Source organism: Esox lucius, chromosome 2 (genome assembly GCF_011004845.1).
Source record: "Esox lucius isolate fEsoLuc1 chromosome 2, fEsoLuc1.pri, whole genome shotgun sequence".
Taxonomy (NCBI): domain Eukaryota; kingdom Metazoa; phylum Chordata; class Actinopteri; order Esociformes; family Esocidae; genus Esox; species Esox lucius.
In genome coordinates this window covers 23,578,165-23,601,600 of record NC_047570.1, presented here as the reverse complement: position 1 = coordinate 23,601,600, position 23,436 = coordinate 23,578,165, and the positions used below count along the sequence as shown (strand labels likewise).

Here is a 23,436-nt window from a genome sequence, read left to right as displayed (position 1 = left end):
CCAAACTCGTCCTGTCAATGCCCCTCGGTAACACAGGTCATACACTAGGCTGCAGCGCTTCAGGCCACAGGCAATCCGAAGTGCACGGATGCAGCTGGTCAGAGTTGGGTTAAGCAATGATGTAGGTAGGTTTCAAAACTGACGTGAAATTGCTGGCCGTTCACTAACATTGTGTGCAACCAGGCAATTACAAAATCGAATGTATTATCGACATAATCAATACGTATTAAATAATTTCTTCAAATGGTAATTCACTTTTTAATATAGACAAGCTAATAAATGTATTCCTGTTTTTAAATGAATACAAACTAACAGTAATTGGTTTCAAATGAAAATTGACAACTTACATTAAGATGTGGTTTCATGAAAAAATATATGTCCATCATGTTTGCAAAAATGGTGGGCCGCTGTAATAAACTTAATTATTATAACTTGAAAGAAAACCATTTAAACGACTTGTTCTTCTAAGCAGGAGCGCATTATGAGGCTTTTGTGTTTACCCATAAAAGATAAACAGAAGACCGGGCTCATTCAGCACTTTGCTCCGGGCGAGATGCCCTGGGGCACAAAGTGTTGTTGGAGACTACAGAATTTTCCAGGGTGTTGCCCGCCTCGCTGTATACACCAACGAGCCTGCAGGAATAATGATCATTTAATACGCATGCTGGATGATACATTTCAGATCCCAGTGAAATAAAGACTTCAAAAGACTTAAGAAGTTTTTCGCGTATGAGGCTATCCCACCTCTTCGTATAGCCATGGGCCACAGTAACCAATACTGATATTATTGTTGGGGGAATATAGCAAATGATTGCGAGCACACACACGAGCACACACACAGGGTTAACATGGGAGGAGTTGACCGAGTAGAAGGTAAAGTGAAATAACAAGACGGAAGGAAAGCATGCAGTTATGATGGGATCAATATGGGAGGTCATTATTAAAAGGCAATAAGCCAAGAAACTCGATGCCCTCATACTCTCACAATGAAGATACAAGCCGTAACTATTACCATTCACTCGTTTGAATGGGATGAACTCTGACATATGTTCCGTGACTTTCTTTGTTACACGACAAACGTTTTATATTTCTATACGTGTATGTATATATTAATTATAGTAACAAGAGCTGGCTTTTACCATGGGCAATAGTGAGGGCCTATCAAATAATGACATTAGGCAACTTTACAGAGCAAATACCTGAATATTTGTGATTAAATATGCGTTATTAAAATAATTAAATACCCCAAAGGACACCCATAGTAGTATAGAAAAGATCCATAGTGTATCGACTTTTGCCCTGTTAAACACAGTTTACAGTGATGCCCACGGACAGCCTAATTCTGCCAGATGCACAATATGGCGTCTTTTGAATCAACCAACATAAAATTATGATCCAGAGACGTATGATTCAGTTGCGAACAATGCGTAAAACGAATGCGTAAATATGCCAACAGCATCCCTAGTCAAGAAAAGATAACAGCTTGGACAACAATTCGCATCTTATTCCAGACAGGACAAAACATAGCCCTACAAGTAAAGTTATTCCAAATTACCTGGTGTTGAGTATAGTTTGTTCGCTGATACTGTAGGCTATAATATAAGGAAAATATCGTATCTTAATATTTTAGTTTAGTCATACCGTTTCAAACATTGTAGGAGTCCGAGGGAATCCGTGCCAGTTTATATCAGTACCACCTGATGTCTGCGTTTCTCTTTTCTTATGCCCAGAGTTTCGTAGAACTGGAGTGCCATCCAATAGCCTCCCCAAGCATTCCTCAAGTCTAACCCACTCTTTTAGAACGAAACTGGCAACACTGTATCCACGAACTGTTCTAAAACATGCGAATCTAGCAGTGATGCATTGATTGAAAATAATGGTCGCTGTGGCTTTAAATATCTATAGCTAGTGTTGGCTGACTTGTTCAGACCAAAGCTCTTTCCACAAAAGCGTTACAGGAAGCAAAGCAGCGTTCTTACCTTATACATAGAAAAGAGCTCTCCTTCCTCTTTTCGATTCTTATGTGTATACACTTAGGCTATATGAATTTGAGTCGGTCAAATCCTGCTTCGTATTTGAGCTTCTTGACTGCGTTTTTGTTTAAATGAATCTGCCGGTCTGTTATGAGTAGAAGAAAGCCAATAATCCTGTCTCTAAATAACAGAGCAGAGCTAAAAAAGAATTCTTGCTCCGGGCTGCCCAAACGCCTCTGGGGCAAGGATTAGGCTACAATTAGCTCAACTCCACTCGCACTCAGGCAAATTTTAAAAACGAAAACGTGATACTCGCTCCCTGATACAATTTTTTTTGTCTACAACCAGATGTAATCATTAATGTTAGATTTTTCGTATTTTCCGGCAAAAGTAAAAATAGACCAACCCCCGTAATGGTTTGAAGTTCTGGTTTGCAGGGGGGTAACTGTTAAATGCTGTTCGGTATCAGGCAAGTGTCACGTCGCTCAATAGATTTAGAGCAGGGAAAAAGCAGATTTTAATCATTGTCATTTCGTCTGATGTAATATTTCCGCAGGCATTTCCAGCTAGGCATACATTTCCATTCTCCAGTTAAATAAGTAAAACAGGGCACGTTTTATAGTCATATACTTATAGAGCTATTATAAAGACGCACTAACTTGTTAAAAGTGTCAATAAAAGAAAATATGTTAAAAATAGATATCCTTGGATACTTTTCATGCGGCGATTTTTTTCCCTGTCCTCTCTTCCCTAATGTCTCCAGTAGTAACGCCAAATTTCCTGTAGGCCATTAAAACCAAATGACGTCTATCGACATGCATGCATTCTGCTATTGCAAAAAGCGCCCTCACAACCTGCCTGCAGCGAAACGCGCCATTTCAATTATAGCACACGGCTAGCTGGAGATGTCTGCCGTGAAGATTTTCTATGCAAACAGGGAGGCAGACTGTATATTTTAGCCCACAGATGCATCATGTTAAATGAATATACGGTCTGGGTAAATATATATTTTATTGTATAAAACGCCAAAATTTGAAATGTAAATCCTTGTTGCATCACTTTATAACAGCCTATAGGCTAAAATGCGCCCTGTGGAAGTCGAAGTAATATTCATTTGTTCTGCCTTGTTCCTTTGCAGGTGCCTACATAACCTTGATTTTTATTCATTTATTTGCATGTTTGTTTATTTGCGTGTAAATAACTATGAATAATTGATTGAACTGAGTAATTACTGTAGCCTGTACTGTGTAATAGTCACTCCATAGTGCTCCGCTTTTTGGTTTCTTGATATTTGGCGCCAACCAGTGTGGGAAACGATTATTGGTCCAAAGAAAGGCATACTGAAGGCATACGTAAATATCAGAGGATTAAGATTTATGTCTATTATAATCCAATTTGACTGATTGTTCAGATTAAAACTCCCTAGGTAGATGAGATGGTTTCCTGGTAAGATAAATGTCTGGTGATTGGCGCGCAATACAAAATGCGTATGGATGCCCAGAACTGGATAGAAATCAGAGCTGCCTTTGGATCCCCCTAAGAGAAACTTGCCCTCTGGCATACATTCATTGTCTTCAGGAGTACAAACTGGAGGCAAGAATACAGGATTTTTTCTCATTAAGTAACAACCCCGGAGTTAGTTCAATTACACGAAGTATGCAGGGATGTTGTAAATTTAAAGATTTAAATAGCTTACAAAGTTGCCCTGGGCCCCATCAGTTAATTTCCTTAATTTATGGATTTTAGCGGAGAGTCTGAGAAGTAGGTCAACTTGTGCATTTAGAGTATACTTACTACAGGCCTTATACCCCTCTTGACCACACGTTTTTTTAGACATCATTGTTTACAAGGTCCAAAGTGTTAGGTTTACATATCGCTCTAGAAATGTAAGCACATTTCTGATTGATCCTAAGTTTACCGCAAGGCCGCATCTACGACTCCATGACTACCGAGGTCATGAATTCCAGTATTTTCACAGAAAATAGCTATAATCTACCCTTGTAATCTACTGGCATAAAATCGACTGTCAATACATTGATTGAGGCTCACTTCAAATAGGCTACGTAGGCCTATGTAGTCGCCTAATAATAAATGTAGGTAGCTTTTCACTGTCAACTATAGCTTGGTTTATGTAACTTATTAGTCAGGGTCCTAATCACATAAATATTAGAAAGTTCAACGTCAAGATACTATTGTTTTCAATTAAGCTATCTTGGTAACGTATAGCCAGTTTAGATAATAGCCTATATATATATGCATTACATATAGCTGGTTACACAACAGCAAGAATTCTACAACTCAACGTCTACGCTTTCCCAAGCTACTTATTATGCCTGTCTGTACAGGTATAGCTAGTCTTTGTCTAATTTTACACATTTGTGTTACCCATCTACTCTTGCAACTACTCGAAAACGACCCTTCGTCACCCCGAGTAACACTCAAAGGAGGAACTGTGAGCGAATCTTTGCTAAAGGAACGATCTCATGACACCAAGATTGCTGCCGGTCTGACTGACTTCACTTCACAACACAGTCATCACGACGGCAGTCATGGAAGCAGGTGGTGATCTTGAATTCTAAAAAATCTTTGCTTTTGATTATTTAAATAAGGTCGCTACTTTAATTCCGCGTTTTTAACGCTGATAATAATTAAAAATCAGAAGATATGACATAACATGGTAGATACGGGCCTGATTTACCGTCCAGTCGTTAATCACGCAGAAACATTGTGTTTAAATTTCAACCACTCTATAAAATTACTTTCAGGACACAGATTGAATCTTATGCTTAGTACAGCCGAGACCAACCGAGAAAGTTTGTCCTACAATCAAACCAAATCAAACGGACACTAACCTCCAGACACAAATATATTTAGGGCCAGCTAAATGTCAATGAAATCCATATTATGAATGATTTAACATGATATATTCAGTGCAGCGTTGGTTACAAACACGTATGAAAACGTTAAAAAAAAATCCGTCAGGATTTTATGGGACTGTGGAGAGATTGTAATGAGTTGCATGCATTAATTCATGACCCGATAAGTATAATAACTTAGCCTGGAGGTTTAAAGCAGGTGTCATTAATAGTGATGCCCAAAATTAAAGGACTTCAATTATGTGCTATTCTATTTTTCAGCATTTTTTCCCTTTTGTGAAGGGCCATGTCTGATTTCTATGATTTTGTAGACCAGTAACGGTATATGTTTGATAATGGGTTTATGTGTTTGGTAATGACACATTCAGTAATTGAAATTGGTCCATGGTTTCTACAGTAGGCTGTGGGAGGCTTTTATCTGGGGAAATCCATTGATATAATTTGAAGTAGGGCCTGGGTACAATGAACTAAAGCATCCTTCCAATTTACCTTGGAACTCAGCTTTGAATGAGAACTTGTTCAACTTGTTCAATATGTTGTACAGCGTCCCAGGGAAAGAAAACAAAATATGAATGCAAGTAGACCATTGATTGACCAAATCATTCTTCTCAGAAGGTTCCTATATGAGAAAGTAGCAAGCATGATTTAAACAGTCCATTTGAGGTACAGGTTTGAGGGATTCCTTCAATCCTTCTGTTGGCTACAAATATGAGTGTTGGATGAGTCAATAACATTATTTGGCTACAAATTAACAAAATGCACATTTTTAGAAGTAAGATCCTAACCGGGCAGTTATATTTCAGATCTCAATCAAGGAGCCAAACCCTATCTCCTATAGTTTGACAATCGTGTTCTGTCCAAGTAATGGCCTGAGATGTGGAACATAGTACCACCTTATGGATATGTAAAGAAAAGTAATGCATCTGGATTATTTTTTTTACCTGACCACAATGACGACAATGGCAACTGAACATTTTAAAAAATCTATAAGCCTACTAACAAAAGTATTTTTTTCTGTTACTTTATGCTTTGACATGGTTCCATATACTGGCCTACAACTGCATGACAGACTCTGAAACTGTTAGCAGTTTTCTTACCCCATCTAAATGCCTACTTATTCATTGCAGTTGTAACCTAACCCAAGTATTTCACCCTTGATTAAGATTATTTCTTCTGGTTTCCTCAGGAAGTTTTTAAAAGAACATCCAGAGCTTGCTTTTTGTAATATGCATGCTTTATGGAGCCTTGCTCGCTCCTGTCAATCGTTCCATTTTCCTCAGTCATTTGACATTCTGCTTGATGTTTGCATGTGTCTGAGGTGCAGCAGCGACGCTTATTGTTCATTATTTCAGAGACAGCATGAGAGGTGCCAGTGTATTAATAGAATGGAGTTATGGAGACAGACAGACACATTTTAACCGGCACAGTAATTCCCCCGAAGTGCTAAATGCTGGCAATTAATTTAGGAAAATGCAGAAAGAGGGCAGGTACTTTAAACCTTCACGTGTGTCTGTTGCAGCTGTTAAATGTCAACCTAGTTTTGCAGTCGAAAGAGAACTGACCTGGGTCCGATAAGGAATGCAACGTGAAATGTATTTTGGTTTATTTGGAATATATACCTGATCGTTTTTCTTGAAAAATTGCAATTACATGTTTGGCAAATTAGATACAATGCAATTACCCTAGTCAACTAATGTCTTTGATTGACACCTGGTTTATCCACACCTGGCTTAACCATAACATACAAAACCTTAATTCTAATCTTAGCTCTTCAGATGTGACACTTAACCCTGTTTTAGTTGTGCAAACCAGATTGGATGCCGAATTGCTGCAGAATGCTTCGGTAGCCATGCTGGTTGAGTGTGCCTGGAACTTTAAATAAATCACGGACAGTGTCACCGGCAAAGTTCCTCCACACCATCACACTTCCTCCTCCGTGCTTAATGGTGGGAACTACACATGCAGAGATCATCTACTCACCCACCCTGCGTCTCACAAAGACATGGCGGTAGTAACCAAAAATCTCAGATTTGGAGATCATCAGACCAAATGACAAATTTCTACCTGTCTAATGTCCATTTCTCATATTTCTTGGCCCAAGCAGCTCTCTTATTATTGGTGTCTGTTAGTATTGGTTTATTTGCAGCAATTCGAGCATGAAAGCCTGATTCATGCAGTCTCCTCTGAACTCATTTATTTGGGCTGCAATTGATGATTTCTGAGGCTGGGAACTAATGAACATATCCTCAGCATCAGAGATGACTCTGGGTCTTCCTTTTCTGTGGCGGTCCTCATGAGAGTCAGTTTCATCATAGCGCTTCATAATGTTTGTGACTGAAAAATCTTGATTGACCTTGTCAATCAAAGAAATGCTGTCGTTTTCCTTTGCTTATTTGAGCTGTTCTTGCCCTAATATGGACTGCTACAATACAGACATAATAATAATCTTCTGAATAAAACTCTACCATGTCACAACACAGCTGATTGGCTGAAGGAAAACAATTCCACAAATTAACATTTCACAAGGCACACCTTTTAACTGAAATGGATTTCCAAGTGACTATCATGAAGCTTTTTGGGAGAATGCAAAGAGTGTGCAAAGCTGTCATCCAGGCAAAGGGTGGCTACATCGCATACTTTACATTATTAGAGGTGTTTTTATCTGTTTAAATATTTTTGGGTTGCTACATTCCATATGTGCCAGTTCATAGTCTTTGCTATTATTCTACAATGTGGAAAATGGTAAAAACAAAGAAATGCCCTTGAATGAATAGGTGTGTCCAAACCTTTGACTGGTTTTGTATATTATTTTGAAAACCTTTTAGTGTTCATGAATATTCTGGACAGGGAGTAATTTCAAGCATGCTCTCTAATCTTTTCTCATCTGTATTTTAAAAGATTGTACTACTACCAGAATAAATTAATTCTAGTCTGCTATTAAAACAATGATGTTTACTCTTCCTAAACGTGAGATCTTGGCATGAACGATATACCATTTTTAATAGATTAGGGGGGACAATAAAAATGTGGTTTTATTTCAAATGTTTCTTTGTTTCTACTGTAGCTGGTGTCTATTATTTCTTTTGAAATAACAATTTTAACAGTATGGTGGTTCCAGTCATACTAAATGTACATCACATTTAAGGCACCAAGTTAATGTTGCCTGGGGGAGAAGCCTTGCATTAGGGGGAACCCAGAACAGAGCTCTCATTAGGGTGCATGTGTCATAGTGGCAACCACCCCCAACCTTGAAGTATGATTTACATTTATGATAATCCATCATCCAGCTGTCATCATCCAAATATATTAACCATGTACGGGATGTGACTTGGTAGGTTGGCACATTGTGATCTAATATGGCAGTCCTGGATTCTGTCCATAACAGGGAATGTAATTACCTAGAGGGCCTTCCTTTTTGCCTGTGCAGAGTTCTGTTATTGAGCCTAGTAATGGTCCAGGACTGAAACTAGAGTCCTGTCCTTTTGTTGAGTGCTCAGCCCTTAACAGCAAGCAGGCCCTGGTTTTGATGTGTCTTCTGAAGGCCAGCTGCTTTGTCAACACTGAGGCCTTCCTGACACTGTGGGAGCCCGGGGCCTCCGGCAGTTGCTGGGTAGGGGAGGGTGGGGTGGGGGCTGGGCCTAGTGTGGGGAGAGAGAGAGATACAGAAGGAGAGAGGGAGAGAGAGACACACACTCACACAGGAGGGGGGAAGGGAGCAAGTGTGGTCAGTGCCCAAGGCGAGAGGAGAGTGCTCTGTGCTGTGCAGTAGACTGGCTGATAGGGACGAAAGCTGCTGGCTGATGACATTTTATGGTCACAACATGCAATCCCACCCATCTTTACTTGGCAAAACCAGTTTTACACACTGAATGTGCAATCTTGTTTTAGAACTGATTTAATCCCACAATAGTACATAGTGATAAAGGTATTTTGATGGGTGACCAATAAATCCATGTGGGCTATTGCTTTGCTATAAAGAGCAGGATACGGACACAGATGCATTAGTTCGAATCACTTGATCTCTAATGCTTCAATACCAAGTGGATGAAGACAGCCTACATTGATGAGAGCAAGAATAGGAAACCTGCAGTATTTTCTGTATTTCTGTGAAATAATATTATTATATGTTTTTTATGTAGTTTTTGAATTCAACTTTTACCCTGCACCTTCCGCCATGCTCAGGAGAATCAATGTTTGAGATGTGTCCTCCGAAGCACATCTGGTCGAGCCCTGTTTTTGTTCTCACACTGCTCGCTCAGTCAGAAAGTTGTACCCAACACCTAAACACTTGGAGAAAAACACATTCACCAGTAAATTACCATGATTGAGCTAGAAACCACCTCAAAGTGTTGCCAAAGCGCAACATGGCAAAGCAACCCTGTCCAACATCAACTCCACCAACCCCAGACCGTGATGAGCCAATTTGGAAAGTTTTGAGTGAGGAACAGAAGCGTTCAATTTGCAGTGGTCTTTTAATTTTAACCCTTCTGTTCCTCGCTCAAAACCTTCCTTTTTGACTATTTTGGAAAGGAAAGAAAAAGGTGCAGTGGTCTCTTAATTTTTTCTGGACCTGTATTTCTGCATACATTTGACCCACAACGTGATTAGGTCTTAATTTTAGTCCTAGACTTTATACATAAAGCGAACCTGACTGATAAAATACCTCAAAAATGTAATACATTTCTTTCTTTATTGAGAAATGTATTTGACAGTATGTTAACCTCTGCATGAATGAGCCAAATAAAGTTATTCAAGTATTCAAGCATTTAGAATTTGGGCTCTTAAAGTATTCCTTTCATACAATGTCTGCATCAAGGATGTAAATCTATAAACTCTGGATTTTTATGTTTTGCCCAACCAGAGTCGAATGGTTAATAATGTCTTTAACTATTTTGGAGTCACAGTTGTAAGGACTCAATTCAGTAGCTCTTTTATTAAATATTCAAATGAACTCAGAATTGGTGGGGGGCAAAGTCTAAAAACCTGCCACCACTACAATGTTGACCTACCTCATAAGTATGCTTTCATTTTACAGAAAGATAAGTTGCAAGGCTGGAATGTATTCATCACTGGCAGATATTGCACACTCACTAAATATGCTTTTACATAAAAATACATACATCAAATATCTTCATTAGAGGGAACAACTGTTGCCTATTCACAGACACACAGGAGTATATTTTTATCCCCCAGATATTGCAATGATGCAAATCAACTTTATTTGCCCTGGAGAGAGATTGCCATTGGCTGAAGGTTAGAGAACATACTTTTCAGAATTAGAAGTACATTAGAATGAAAGTAAATTAGAATTTATTAAATTATGACATTGCGTTGACTTTGCTCTGGTGAGATTAAATGAATGCCAGTTAAGGAATGGAAAGGATTTCTAAACACTTGTAATGGAATCCTTATAATGCCATGATTAATTATGGTTAAAATGTCCCAATAATGGGGAGAGGGAGCGGGTGTGTTAGCAGGCTTTGTTGAACAAGCTTGAAATAGTTATTGCAGGTTTCAGAAACTTATTTTCACTACTGCACAACTGCACAAGGCTAAATATGTAAATTCTTCTCATTTAGCAGACACTCATCCAGAGCAACTTTCGGTTAGTGCATACATTTTAACGTAACCAACTGGGTCAACCACACCACTCAGTAGCAGAACACCCTACTCAATGAAGTCCTACCAGGGAGCCAGTGCTTTGGTGGTCCGGTGGCACACACCAGGAACCATGACAACAGTGAGTTGAAATAGGTATGGCAGCATAATTCATGGTCACGTGAGGGTGTGATGTATCTGTATCTGTGTTTGCAATGATACAGAGGGTAAGACAGGCCTCCATGGACACTTGGCCAGCGGGCTCTTTCTCAAGGCAGCAAGAAAAGCCACAGTGGCCTGACATCAGGCTAAGAGGAATGCTTGCTGACCGGGGAGCTTTCGCCGTCTTCACTGCCCGCGGTCATGGCTTCCTTTCAGTAACACTTTGCATTGTGGCCATTAGTGACGCCGGGTTTCCATTGTGTGCAGCCATACAGTGTGTTCTCCTGCACATCCTAATGACTCAGTCATGTATGATCTTACTGCTGCGATCCACTGTGTTTCTGTCTTGACCCCATCCTGTCAGGTCCTCATTTGGAAATACATTGAGCTCACATCCGACTGCAGAGGAAGACGTGGTTCAGTAGCCAGTTGACTGGACTGAACTTTGAAAGTGGGTTTTAAAGAGAATATAGTTTTTCACATTACTGGGGGACATTTGATACTTTTTATAGCATCCTCATATTCACACTAATTCCTTGTGTATCAGCTCAATAGGTTCATAACTTCATAGCTATAAAACTTCCATAAGCAGCTGATACTGGCCATTAGTGAGTACATCTGAAACATTTACAGTGTAATTGACTATATAGTAGTCCAACAACATTAAAATTCCTACTAAGCGGGACCAGAAAGAAGCTCTCCATCTCCTGCCCTGAAATAAGTCCCTGTGCCTGTTGTGCACCTGTCCTCTCTTTCTCAGGCAGCCCTAGCCCTGATACACAGAGCCCTAACCCCACAGGCACTCTCTGATAACTAGCCCTGATACACAGAGCCCTAACCCCACAAGCACTCTCTGATAACTCCTGTCTGATTAGCTCCTTAGGAGGACATTGTTCTAAAAGCAATTCACTAGACAAGACTCCCCAGTATTAATTTAGTCCCGCCAGAAAGGCCCATCCATCCTGGGTGGGACGGGGTCTGCTCAGGGCCTAACCTCCAGCCTGCTAATAGCACGCCACCGCCTGCCCTGTCACTATAACTGATAGTCCCAGATAGTTTGTTGCCTCTGTGTGCGATTCTATCCCATCAGGCAGTGCAATGTGGGCCCCTCACACTCCTTCCTGTCCTCTCTCTGGTACTTGTTTAGGGCCAGGTGTCTCTTCTGTTACCGTCATTACTCACTCCACTTGATGGGGGAATAGACAGCTAGGAAGCAACACATCAAGAATGGAATGATTCCCAGAACCCTCCGTTGGCCATAGATCTAGACCCTGCTTGACATCCAAGGGTGTGAACATAAATATATGCTCTGCTTTATTTTTTGTTAGTGTGATGTAGGTGTTATTCAGAGTATGTCAGCTTTATTCAAATGTGATACCTTCTCTTCGAACCGACACCTACAGCAGCCCCTCTGACTTTGGCATGGTGCTACAGGACACCTACCTGCTGATGGCTGGGCAGTGAGGTACACTAGTTGTGTCACGTCGAATGTGGGGCGCTTCATAAAATAATGATAATGACGATCCATCGGTTAGGTATCTCACCTCTCAATTCAATAAAACCTGCATTGCAGTGTTTCCTTCTCCGAATTAAAAGTTATTAGCAGGTTGCCTGACTCCTGTCTGTCCTTATAAACGGACACATGTTCCACACAGCATAAATTGATTTTTACAATAAAAATACATATACTTTTTTGTGTGTGAAAAATATTAGTTCTCTGGTAACAGAATCATGGGAGAATGCTTTTATCATGCAAATGTTCCAAGGATCCGAACAGGCTTTATCTGTCCTGTAGAGCGATCGCTATAGCCTGAAGGTTAGATAACTACTCTGTGCCCACCAGCTTGCGTGACTAACTTAATTATTGATCCTGTGTTTATTGATTCAAATTCATTAAAGCTGTTGCATAATTAATGTCAATGACAGCATAAAGCTTCAATAAATTTGTTGCAGCCTATGTTATGGAGATTTCTAATTCAAATCTGAGCTATGGAAACAGCTGCGACTTTTGAAAGTGGATATATGTACTATACCTGGCATATGTATGAATTCCTAATGTTGTTACATTACATGATATGGAAGCACTGTATACCAACGAGCATGTAGTATTTCTTTGTTCAATTTACTCTTATTTTCACCATCAGATCAAGTGCTGCCACCTTGTGGTGATTTTGCATTTGTCCTTGGGTGGAAACCAGCCGATGTGCTGTAGGCACCGGTATGTGTATGCTATGGAAATTAACATATGATTACAGAGACTACATTTCATCAATGGAAATTCAATTTCAATGTTATAAAGACATTATGCATGTTCAAGTCAATTAAGGTTTCACCAATGATTTAACACTAGATACAAATATCTATTCAGATATTGACCAGACACAGCCTGAACATCCTGCAACCGAATGAACCATCCAAGAGTCTAGGCTCAAACACCTGCAAACAATCTTAAAGGAGTTTAAGGCAGACATAGTTACTCAACAACAGTGTTTTGAAGATTTCCAATAGAAAACGCAAAACATCTATTATTTGATAAGCTTTGAATCAAGCTGTTATTAATAGGTCCTTAGAAAATCATTTTAATGAGCTATCCTCCCAAATACAGTGCAGAGCAGAAGTCTTGAGCGTGTTCCAGCATATTGTCAAAACAAACAAGAGAATCCATGTGAAACTGATAAAATTGCTCTGGCATGCATATGAATCAGATGAGCTCACCCACATCATCAACCTTTAATTAAATATTATTTAGATAGATGTCTCTTAAATGCAACCCGCTGAATTGAGAAGTCACAGCAAAGCAGCAAATGTATGTTAATGAATGGGAGAACGGGCCAAGGCGTTGATTTGATTCAGGTTGTCAAAACACATGCCATCACAATATCAATAATGTATTTGTGTGTGTGTGTGTGTGTGCAGAAGGGCTTATATCCACCAACAGAGAACTGTGTTACATCTTCATTGCAGAAACATTGCCACATTTTCTTCATCCATGTTAATGTTTAACTCAGAGGCAGACATAGATTGTTTAGCTGTGGGCTTAACTGGCACAAGTACGAAATCGAATTTGAATTGTAATACAGGTCATTCTTTTATAAACTCTATATCATTTCTTCAACACAGTACAATGTTTATGAGTTAAGATGTTGTCTCAGTTTTTTTTTCACTTCCATCAGAGTCCTTGTATTTGTTGTTTTCTGTAGCCTCAAGCTGAAAGACCACAGAAGTTTCATTACTGCGTCTACAGCTTCCTCCCACTAATGAGCTAGATGGAGGGCTTTGTATTCTGAATGGAATTCAACAGAATAGTAACCTTCTGATTGTTGTCATGACTTACACAGCAGTTGTTGTATAAATTACCTTTACTGTACATATTTATCAAATTTGAACAGATTCATTTACTATTTGGATCTACAAAAATACGAGGTAGCTGGTTGTCGACAACGAAATGATTTAGAGCTTCAGGTTGCCATCTAAATATACGCCACTAGATTTACAACAGTCAGTCATTCAATTCATTTACATTCACAGGAGAAATATATCCACTCCTTCAATATAACATTAATTATGAACTGGATATAAATACAGTACTCCCTCCAGCAATTTTTTTTATTGTACGTGTATTAAAGAACAAAACTCACATGAGTAGTAAAAGGAATATACTGTAAGTAAAGTTCCAGAACTACTGATCATCAACCTTTTGATATTAATGTGTCAGTCAAATGTATTTTATAATCAATCATTCAATAAATGAATGGTGTTCTCTGACTCTCTTTAGAACCCCCTCAAATCATGTATATGGGAGACAAAGCATTCAGACATGAAGCACCTAGGAATGATTCATTGGAGAATTATTAGAGGATGATCAGCATGAAAAAGTGGCAGCACGGTGAAAAAGCTAAAGACAGTTTATTAGTAGACACTCAGCAGAAACCAAGCACCTGCATAATGTCTTCCTGAAACACACCTTTTGATTGGCAGTGTAAAATAAGGCAAAGGGTTCCAGACCATGTATTTATACACTTAATCACCACTGAAAAAACACGTATACTGTACATTCACTTGTTAACATAAATAGTCTTGATATATCTGTGCTGTACCCATATACCCACATACAAACATTTCTGAAGAAACCTAACAGAACAGGGTTGGGGGTGAGGAATATAATTTTTAGGATAAAGTAACACCCATAGTGTGCTATTAAGCTTTGGGCCAGAGGCTGGCTAACTACATAGAATCAGACCACCGTCTGAACCACAAATAGGTTTTGGAACTGCAAAAGCCATCACACTACATTGACAGAATTCTATAATACCGTAAATGTCATCGTAAATATGTATTCTCTTTCTTTTTCTTCTTAAAAAATATAGTAAAATCTGAATATAATGTGTATATATATATATATATATATATATATATATATTTTTATATATATATATATATTAATGTGCATTTCTGTGTCATTGTTCATAAAGAGAAAGTATGTGTCCTCCAAGACACACTGTGGCTGGCCTTTACAGTCTAACTAGAGCTGAACAGTAGAAGACAACTGAATGAGGATAATTCTAATCACTTATTAGAGCCATAACCAGTAAGCGTGTACAGTAGGCTATACACCATAAAACACAACAGTATATGCAATTTACTTTCTCTTTGTTACATTGTAACTGTTACAGACACATTTCACAAAGCGTTTTAGCAGCTTAAGACTTATCCAGGAAACTGTGTTGGGTTGGCCTTAAGTGGGCTTGCCTTTCCCTGGCTTACCACTGTGCAGAACAGATCTACCTCAGTCTTTTTCAAGGGGGGTAATAGAGGACTTGGGCAATATTTTGAAAACTATTATTGGCTTTTCCGAACACTCCCTCCCACACATCTCCTACACCCTATTAATTGTATAGATAATAGCTCATAGTGTATTATGGTTTTTGTTAGTTGTTACCCTGTTAAAATATATTTGTAATGCTGTATTCACGGTTTCCTACTGCAAAATACAAGTCATATCTGTGTGTCTGGGCTGAGGGTCAGCACTGAGAGCTCCACACAGAGCTGTGAAAAGAAATCACTTAAGTTCTTCTCTCGCCTACTTCTCGCTCTCTGTCACACACACACACACACACACACACACACACACACACACACACACACACACACTAACCTTGTCTCCAGGTTATCGGCAGTGGATATGAGACCAAGAGACCAAGCATTTCAAGTTGGCCTTAGTGGAATAAAACATTGAAGTCTATGGAAATGGTCTTACTGAATAAATAATGTATCATAATTTACTTTGAGCAAATTACATGACTACAAGGCGTGGCCATAAAAGAAGACGAGACAGGTGTGGAAGACACATAAGTAGGAGGGTTAGGGGAAATGTTTTGGGTAAGATGATTGGTTGGTAGATAAAAGCCATCTAGCCAATGCCTATGCAGTTAAAAAAAAAAAAAAAACATTTCCTGGTGAAGATCAATAGGTTGGTCCATCAATTTCTTTGTGCATTTGGTAGTCTGAGAATGAGATCATACACACAAGCACACACATTTGATGTTCTATCCTTGAGTAGACCAAAAAATCATAATCCTATCCGTTAACCCTAAACCTAATCCTAACAACCTAACCTCAATAACGAAACCTAACCTAACCCTATAAACCTAACCCTAATACTTAAACTTAACTACATTTCTAACACAAACCCAATTTGTAAGTTTTACAGTACCCTAAACCAACATGTTTCCTTGTGGGGGTGAACAAAAAAAAACTTGAGTTTAACACATTTTCAGGTTTAACTGTCTTTGACCAGACTTCTGGTCTACTCATGTGTAATAAAATCACACTGACACAAAAAACTAACTAGTTTATCTATCGTGAAACAAGTCCCCTATTCCCTTTCCCTTTCCCCAGGCCCAAAACCTAATCCTAACCTTAATTTAAGGTTAACCTTAACCTCATTAACCAAACATTTACACCTACATTTTACCTAGACCTAACATCTAACCCGAACTGTAATGCCTGAACCTATAAGTAACCCAAATTCAATCAATATGGCCAATTCTATGTTTTTCTCTAAACCCAACTACTAAGCTGGAAATCACACTTTTTTTGAGGGGACCAAATTGTCATGTTTTACTATGTTTTGGGGAACTTCAGGACTTCTTATGTACAACCCTGTTTCCAGAAAAGTTGGGATGCGGTGTAAAATGCAAAACAGAATGCAAAGATGTGCAAATCATTTACCCCTATATTTAATTGAACAGTCTAAAGACAACATACCAAATGTTGAAACTGAGAAATGTCATTGTTTCTGGAAAAATATACACCCGTCTTGAATTTGATGCCAGCAACAAGTTCCACAAAAGTTTTGACAGGGGCATGTTTACCACTGTGTTGCATCACCTCTTCTTTTAACAATACTCTGTAAGTGTTTGGGAACTGAGGAGACCAATCGCTGTAGTTTTGAATGTGAAATGTTTTCCCATTCTTGTTTGATATAGGATTTCAGCTGCTCAACAGTTTGGGGTCTCCTTTGTCGTATTTTTCGTATCATAATGCGCCAAATGTGATGACAATGGATGACAGGTCTGAACTGCAGGCAGGCCAGTTTAGCACCCGGACTATTTTACTACGGAGCCATGCTGTTGTAATACGTGCAGAATGTGGTTTGGAGTTTGGCCTTCTCTGATAAAGGCGTAGTCTAGCAGCATATGCTGCCTCAAAAACTGTATATATTGTTCAGCATTAATAGTGCCTTCACAGATGTGCAAGTCACCCATGCTATGTGCACTAATGCACCCATACTTTACGGATGCTGGCTTTTGAACTGCGCGCTGATAACAAGCCAGATGGTCCCAGATGGTCCCCTTTAGCCCAGAGGACACAGCATCCATGATTCCCAAAAATAATTCTAATTTTGGTTAGAACAGTTTTACACTTTGCCTCAGTCCATCTTAAAGGAGCTCGGGCCCTGAGAAGGCAACAATGTTTCTGGATCTTGTATATATGTTTTAACTTTGCGTGGCAGAGTTTTAACTTGCATTTGTGGATGTGTTCACAGACAATGATTTTCGTAAGTGTTCCTCAGCCCATGCAGTGATTTTCACTACAGAATCGTGTCTATATTTAATGCATTGCCATCTGAAGGCCCAAAGATCACGGTCATCCAATATTGGTTTTCGGCCTGGTCCCTTGTGTACAGAGATTTCTCTGGATTCTCTGAATCATTTAATGATATTATGTACCATATATGATGAGATCCCCAAACTCTTTGCAATTTTAAGCTGAGACAGGGGCGAAAATCTGATATCAATTTAGGAGGGGACAATTCCATGAAATTTTCTCAAGAGCAATTCCTCAGGGGGACACCAAAAGTAGTGCTACAACACTGTTGTAGTTTGCGCCATCGGTTTGTTTGCTACTGTAGCTCTGCATATTCATATTGTGTGTGAACCCTATCAACATAAAACAAATGGACATTAACCTCACGTTAGCTACGTGCATTGAGTGCCTTTCAGACTGTACACACGAACATAGTCACCTTGCCAGCTAAGGAACACTACAATACACTGCACTGCAAGCTTCTCTCATTGACTCGAATTCAAACAGCTGCCAACACTAGTTGATGTTACTATAGCTAGCTAGCAAATGTCAGCTAACTGCTAGCTAACAAAGGGTGACCTGAAATTCAATGCAGCGAAAACGAAGACTGGTGAAGTATAAATTAAATGTGTCTTATTGTATTGAGTGGCAGAAGTAAAGAAATGTCTAACAAATCCTTTGTTTGAACCACTTACTGAAAGTCAGCCACCAATGTCAGATTCCCACACACCTGCATGATATGTTGTGGGCTGGGGGGCAGTGGATCAAGCCATTGTGAGGCAAAGGGCGGGGGGTCACAATCTTTTGACACTTAAAAATGTGATATTAAGTCTCTATAATCAGCAAAAGTGCTTTCATTGCGTGTTATTAATATGTGTCCCCCTCGGGATATCCGCCTGTGTGCTGAGATTGTTGAAATATTTGCCTAAGCAGTCTTTCACACCTTTTTGAACACCTCCCCACATTTTCTTCTGAAAGACTCATCCTCTCTGGGATGAACAAGTATTTGATACACTGCCGATTTTGCAGGTTTTCCCACTTACAAAGCATGTAGGAGAAGGTCTGTATGGAGGAGTGGGCCAAAATCCCTGCTGCAGTGTGTGCAAACCTGGTCAAGAACTACAGGTAACGTATGATCTCTGTAATTGCAAACAAAGGTTTCTGTACCAAATATTAAGTTCTGCTTCTCTGATGTATCAAAATGTAATACTTAGTTTTTAATACTTATGTCATGCAATAAAATGCAAATGAATTATTTAAAAATCATACATTTTTGTTTTAGATTCCGTCTCTCACAGTTGAAGTGTACCTATGATAAAAATTACAGACCTTTACATGGTTTGTAAGTAGGAAAACCTGCAAAATCGGCAGTGTATCAAATATTTGTTCTCCCCACTGTATTTTTTAAGAAACAATAAAATGTATCTGTTTCAACATTTGATATGTTGTCTTTGTACAACCTTCTATTGAATATATGGTTTAAATGATTTGCACATCATTGCATTCTGTTTTTCTTTACATTTTAAACATCGTCCCAACTTTTTTGAAAACGGGGTTATACACATAGACCCGCACATCCCACTCACAAAAATACACACACAAAGATTAGCTTAGCCCACTTTGTGACTGTCAATATAAAGGATGGTTTCAGTTATCTACGTAACAGAACCGCAATATTCTAGTACAGGAGCATATTGGGGGATTGAGGAAACATGGGATTTGAGTTTGTATCGGTCCATGTAACCATTTTGTTTTAATTAAACGAGTATGATGTACAGTGGAACCCAGGAGGACTAAGGAGAGCCTGATATTCTTTATACACCATAGAATTACTGAAAGAACAATCAATTATATCAGAAATTAAATAAAAACACAAAGAAGCACTAAATATGTCCATTATAGAAATACATAGAAAAATATATATATGTATACTAATTTGAATGCCCTTTGTACAGTTTTTAATATCAGATTCAGAAAAGCATGATAAGGATATTCATATAGCTAGTAGGATGCAAATGGTGTGGTAAAGTAAGATAGGATGCAGGGATAAATTGATGGTGTTCCCCTACTGGGACCGCCCATGGAGGGTGTTCCCCTACTGGGACCGCCCATGGAGGGTGTTCCCCTACTGGGACCGCCCATAGAAGGTGTTTCCCTACTGGGACCGCCCAGGCACACTCTTCAGTAGTAGTGTGGCAGCATAGGCTCAGTCTGTGCCAGTGTTTTTGAAGCTAAAACAATTTGCTACGCTAAGCTAAAAAGAGGATGAGTGGGCACCATTTTCACTTTACACATTTAAAGTACTGAACTGTCTTCTTGTGTGTGTGTGTGTGTGTGTGCAGGGATACATTGTTTGCAAGTTCAATGTTTGGCATCTGTATTTAGTAAAGGACCACACTGACAGGCTTATTCGAGGCATCATTTCCAAGTGATGATCTTCTTGTGATACTTTTAAAAGGGAGAAACCTTACATTGTGCAAACTTCTGGTGACTAAAACAGCATCCAGAATCGATCAATACAAATCTTTAAAAGGTTTGGAGTAGTTAAACATAAGATAGTCCATGTAATAGAAGTCATAAGCTCTCTGTCTCTCCGATGTGCTGAGCTGTGCAAAGTAGCGGTGTGTTAAATGGGTGGAAGTTCTTTCAGCCTTAGGGTTCCTGTCTTTAAAACTAGGGAAGGTCAGATTTTGAGGTGCACCAGTCCTACGCAGTAAGAAATTAGCCTCCTCCTCCATGGTCTCAAACTTGCCAATGAAGTCGTAGTCCAGGAGACAGGGGCTGCAGAGCTGGCTGGCGGGCTCCCAGTGAATGTCCATGCCCACGGGCCGGTGCACATCCAACAGGTACTGCATGAACTCCTGGAAGGTCACTCCGCTGCCCGTCCTGAGGGCTGCTTTGGATGCGTTAACCCTGTACTTGGAGATGATGGGCTTCCCGAACACCGGATGATAGTAGGTGTTGGGGTTCTGGAACTTGTCCCTGAATGCAGACACCAGCCTCTCCAGGGGCTCGCGGACAAACAGGACTTTGGTGTACGTCTCCAGGCGCCGCGTGATGCCCTGCCGGTCAAAGCTATCCAGTCTCTTGAGATGGTTACCGTAGTGAACAGCGTCGTGTTTGATCTCATGCGTGGACGAGGCCAGGCCAGACAGAACCATGAGGATTCTCTTCCAATTGGAGCAGCCGGCCTTGGGCACCTATAGAGATAAGACACATTTAACAAACCGCTCGTGAGGAAATTGGTTTGTTAAAAACACCGATCTTGAAGAAAGTAGAAATAAAAATCAGTATAAATCAGCAACAAGAAAGAAATCCAACAATCAACATGCAGTAATGTGATCATCAAAAGACCACCTCGCAGTAGAGCAGCTTGTACTTGTCCTCCACGTAGATGCGGGACACATGATGAGGCGTGATCGTCCGTGAGATGCTGCTCTTGTACTTGGCACAGACCTCCTTCATCAGCCTGCGCCGAGCCTCCTGGATGTGGGACAACCGGTGCCACTGCCACCTCTCCTGAGGAGAGCCTGGGAAACCGGAGGAAGACGAGGAGTTGTGGGAGTGGCTGGAGACCACGGGGCTGGTCTTCAGCAGTTTCCTGTGACGCTTGGTGACACGCAGGGAGTCCATGTCCTGTTCCCTGGAGCCAGGGGTGGCTGACTGCCTGGTCCACTCGAAGGCAGGGAATTGCATGGGAGAGATGGGGCTGGTGAGACCCTCCACCGTCCTCTGCCCCGGGCCAGCTTTCATGGCCTCTGTCTCCTGAGTACACAGAGCCTGAGAGGAACAAGCGGGAGACGTGGCAGGACAAGATGTAACGGAAGACTTGAGAAACAGGTGTTTATTTCTCTCTCATGTATTCAGAGTATATACATATGTATGAACATATTTTCCTTCATTTAGTGAAACAGTTTTTTGATGTGTTCTGTAAGCTAAATAACCAATGCTTTCGGCCTTTAAAAACCTTTATTGACAAAACCTATACAGAATTAACAAACATTCACACTTAGTTTTGTTTGGTAGAGCATGGCACTTGCAAATATATGCACTCTCATCTGTAAATCAAAATGGATAAGAGTGTCTTCTGAAATTATACATATCCTAACTTCTGTAGCTCTTAGACTCACCACTTGGTGGGGCTGTTTCTCTACATTGTGACCAACTCTATAACCTTTTCCAGTTGAAATGCCACACACCGCAATAACTCAGAAACAGAACTATAATGTCATATAAATGTCTAATAAACACTTAATTAGAAATCTAAATTAGAATCATCTACATGCAGATAACCATGTTCAGATGCCCTCGGGCTGTCATGTTTTCTGACATTTTATTACAATTAAAAGCTGCTACAGTGCTATAAAACTCATGGAACGGGTGTATAAACAGAACAGGGATTAGAGACAGTAAGGAATGTGTGCTTATCTACTTTCTCATGTCCAGTGGATCAGATGCCCAGCACTCCCACCTACACCCCTGGGAAATCTCCAGAAGAGGAAGGACTGGCAAAAGTGGCTTCCTGCTGGAAAGCAGAGCAGAGTCAGCCACAGGGCTGCCAGCCCACATGTGAAGCCTGCAGGACTCACAGGGATGTAAGTGGGTGAGTTGGTTCTGCATGGACCTCGTGCTCCGGGTGGGTGGAGATCTCCCTTACGGACAAGTGGAAAGGTCTAAAATATGAAAACTCCGCCCACATGGGGTACCAGACCATCTAAAATGAACTCTGTCTCTAACTTATATTGCTGGTCACAGTGCCAGCATAGGCCAGAACAAACTGAGGCCAGCAGGAGGAAAGAAAGGGAACCAGAGCCTGACATAGCAGCCTGTCATGGCTGCCTCCTGCAGCTTCACACAAGGCCCCTCACTCCAGGCTGTTCCAGTATCCAGTACTCTGAGCCCTGGATGTGCCCCTTTCTTCACCCCACAGCTTCACACCAACACCTCCTCTCTCCCAGCTGGTACTACAGGAGCTAGCGGTCTGAGGATTGGTAGCAGCCCTCCAGTAGTCAGTGAAACAGACCCCCACTAATCCAACACCGCCTTTATCTCCAGGGTTTCCCTGGGTTCTGGCCCACTCTAAGCTGAGCCCTGGCCTGCTAAGGGCAGGTCTCAGGTCAGACTTTCTAAACTGATGCTATCAGACACACACAGAGAAACGGCACTGTCACACAAAAAAAAAAGAAGAGAGGGCACCTCTCTGGAATCGCGAGCTGTTCCTCTGAGCTTCACACCTGGGAAGGGAAAAGAAGAAAAAGGGAGAAACATCAGCCCTTAAGCAAACAAGACAACATGTTTTGTTAGTGCTTGTTAAGGAGGAGAGGTAGCCCTTTGATGCATCACAACCAGGTAATTGAGTGAGTTGCTTCTGCTGTAATATCAGTTAGAAGGCCTGTGCTGCCACTGCCTCCCTCTCCTCTGCATCAGTGGCTCCACACGCGGGAACACACACAGGTATTTAACTGGGTGTATTTACACAAGGAACCGACAGTTATGTTGCGATAGTCTCGGTAGTTTGAATAGTTCACTATGGAGTCAGTGAACTATTTCCTTTTCTTACTGGGGGAGCAAGAAATGTTAGATTGGTTTGGCAACACAGAGTAGAGTGATCTGAGCTCAGGGACAGACAGACTGACAGGCAGACAGACACCCAGAAAGACAGACAGAAATGCAGACAGACAGACTGACGGGCAGACAGACAGACAGACAGACAGACAGACAGCCAGGGCATCGTCTAT

General features: G+C 40.5%; 2 protein-coding genes across 6 annotated transcripts in view; both read right to left on the bottom strand.

Annotated features, from left to right (window-relative positions):
• LOC105025713 (BTB/POZ domain-containing protein kctd15) overlaps positions 1-2,797 on the bottom strand; it is a 37,461-nt gene extending 34,664 nt beyond the window's left edge. Inside the window, exons 1-2 of one of the 4 annotated variants that reach the window (XM_020051646.2) lie at positions 501-600; positions 348-407 (exon numbers count right to left, since the gene is read on the bottom strand). In XM_020051646.2, the coding sequence (XP_019907205.1) occupies positions 348-386 (39 nt within the window). In that variant the 5' untranslated portion in view covers positions 387-407; positions 501-600. Of the gene's footprint in view, positions 1-347; positions 408-500; positions 601-1,555; positions 1,604-1,641; positions 1,888-1,979 lie in introns of those variants that run through there. The other 3 variants (XM_010896603.4, XM_010896602.4, XM_020051650.2) reach the window with 3 other exon arrangements.
• A 16,383-nt stretch (positions 2,798-19,180) lies between these two features.
• The window catches only part of LOC105025714 (carbohydrate sulfotransferase 8), a 254,513-nt gene continuing 250,257 nt past the window's right edge, over positions 19,181-23,436 (bottom strand). For both annotated transcript variants that reach the window (XM_013136969.4, XM_020052047.3), the window contains 3 exons: positions 22,895-22,932; positions 21,056-21,478; positions 19,181-20,898 (listed from right to left, as the gene is read on the bottom strand). In XM_013136969.4, coding sequence (XP_012992423.3) covers positions 20,212-20,898; positions 21,056-21,478; positions 22,895-22,932 — 1,148 coding nt within the window. In that variant the 3' untranslated portion in view covers positions 19,181-20,211. The remainder of the gene's footprint in view (positions 20,899-21,055; positions 21,479-22,894; positions 22,933-23,436) is intronic.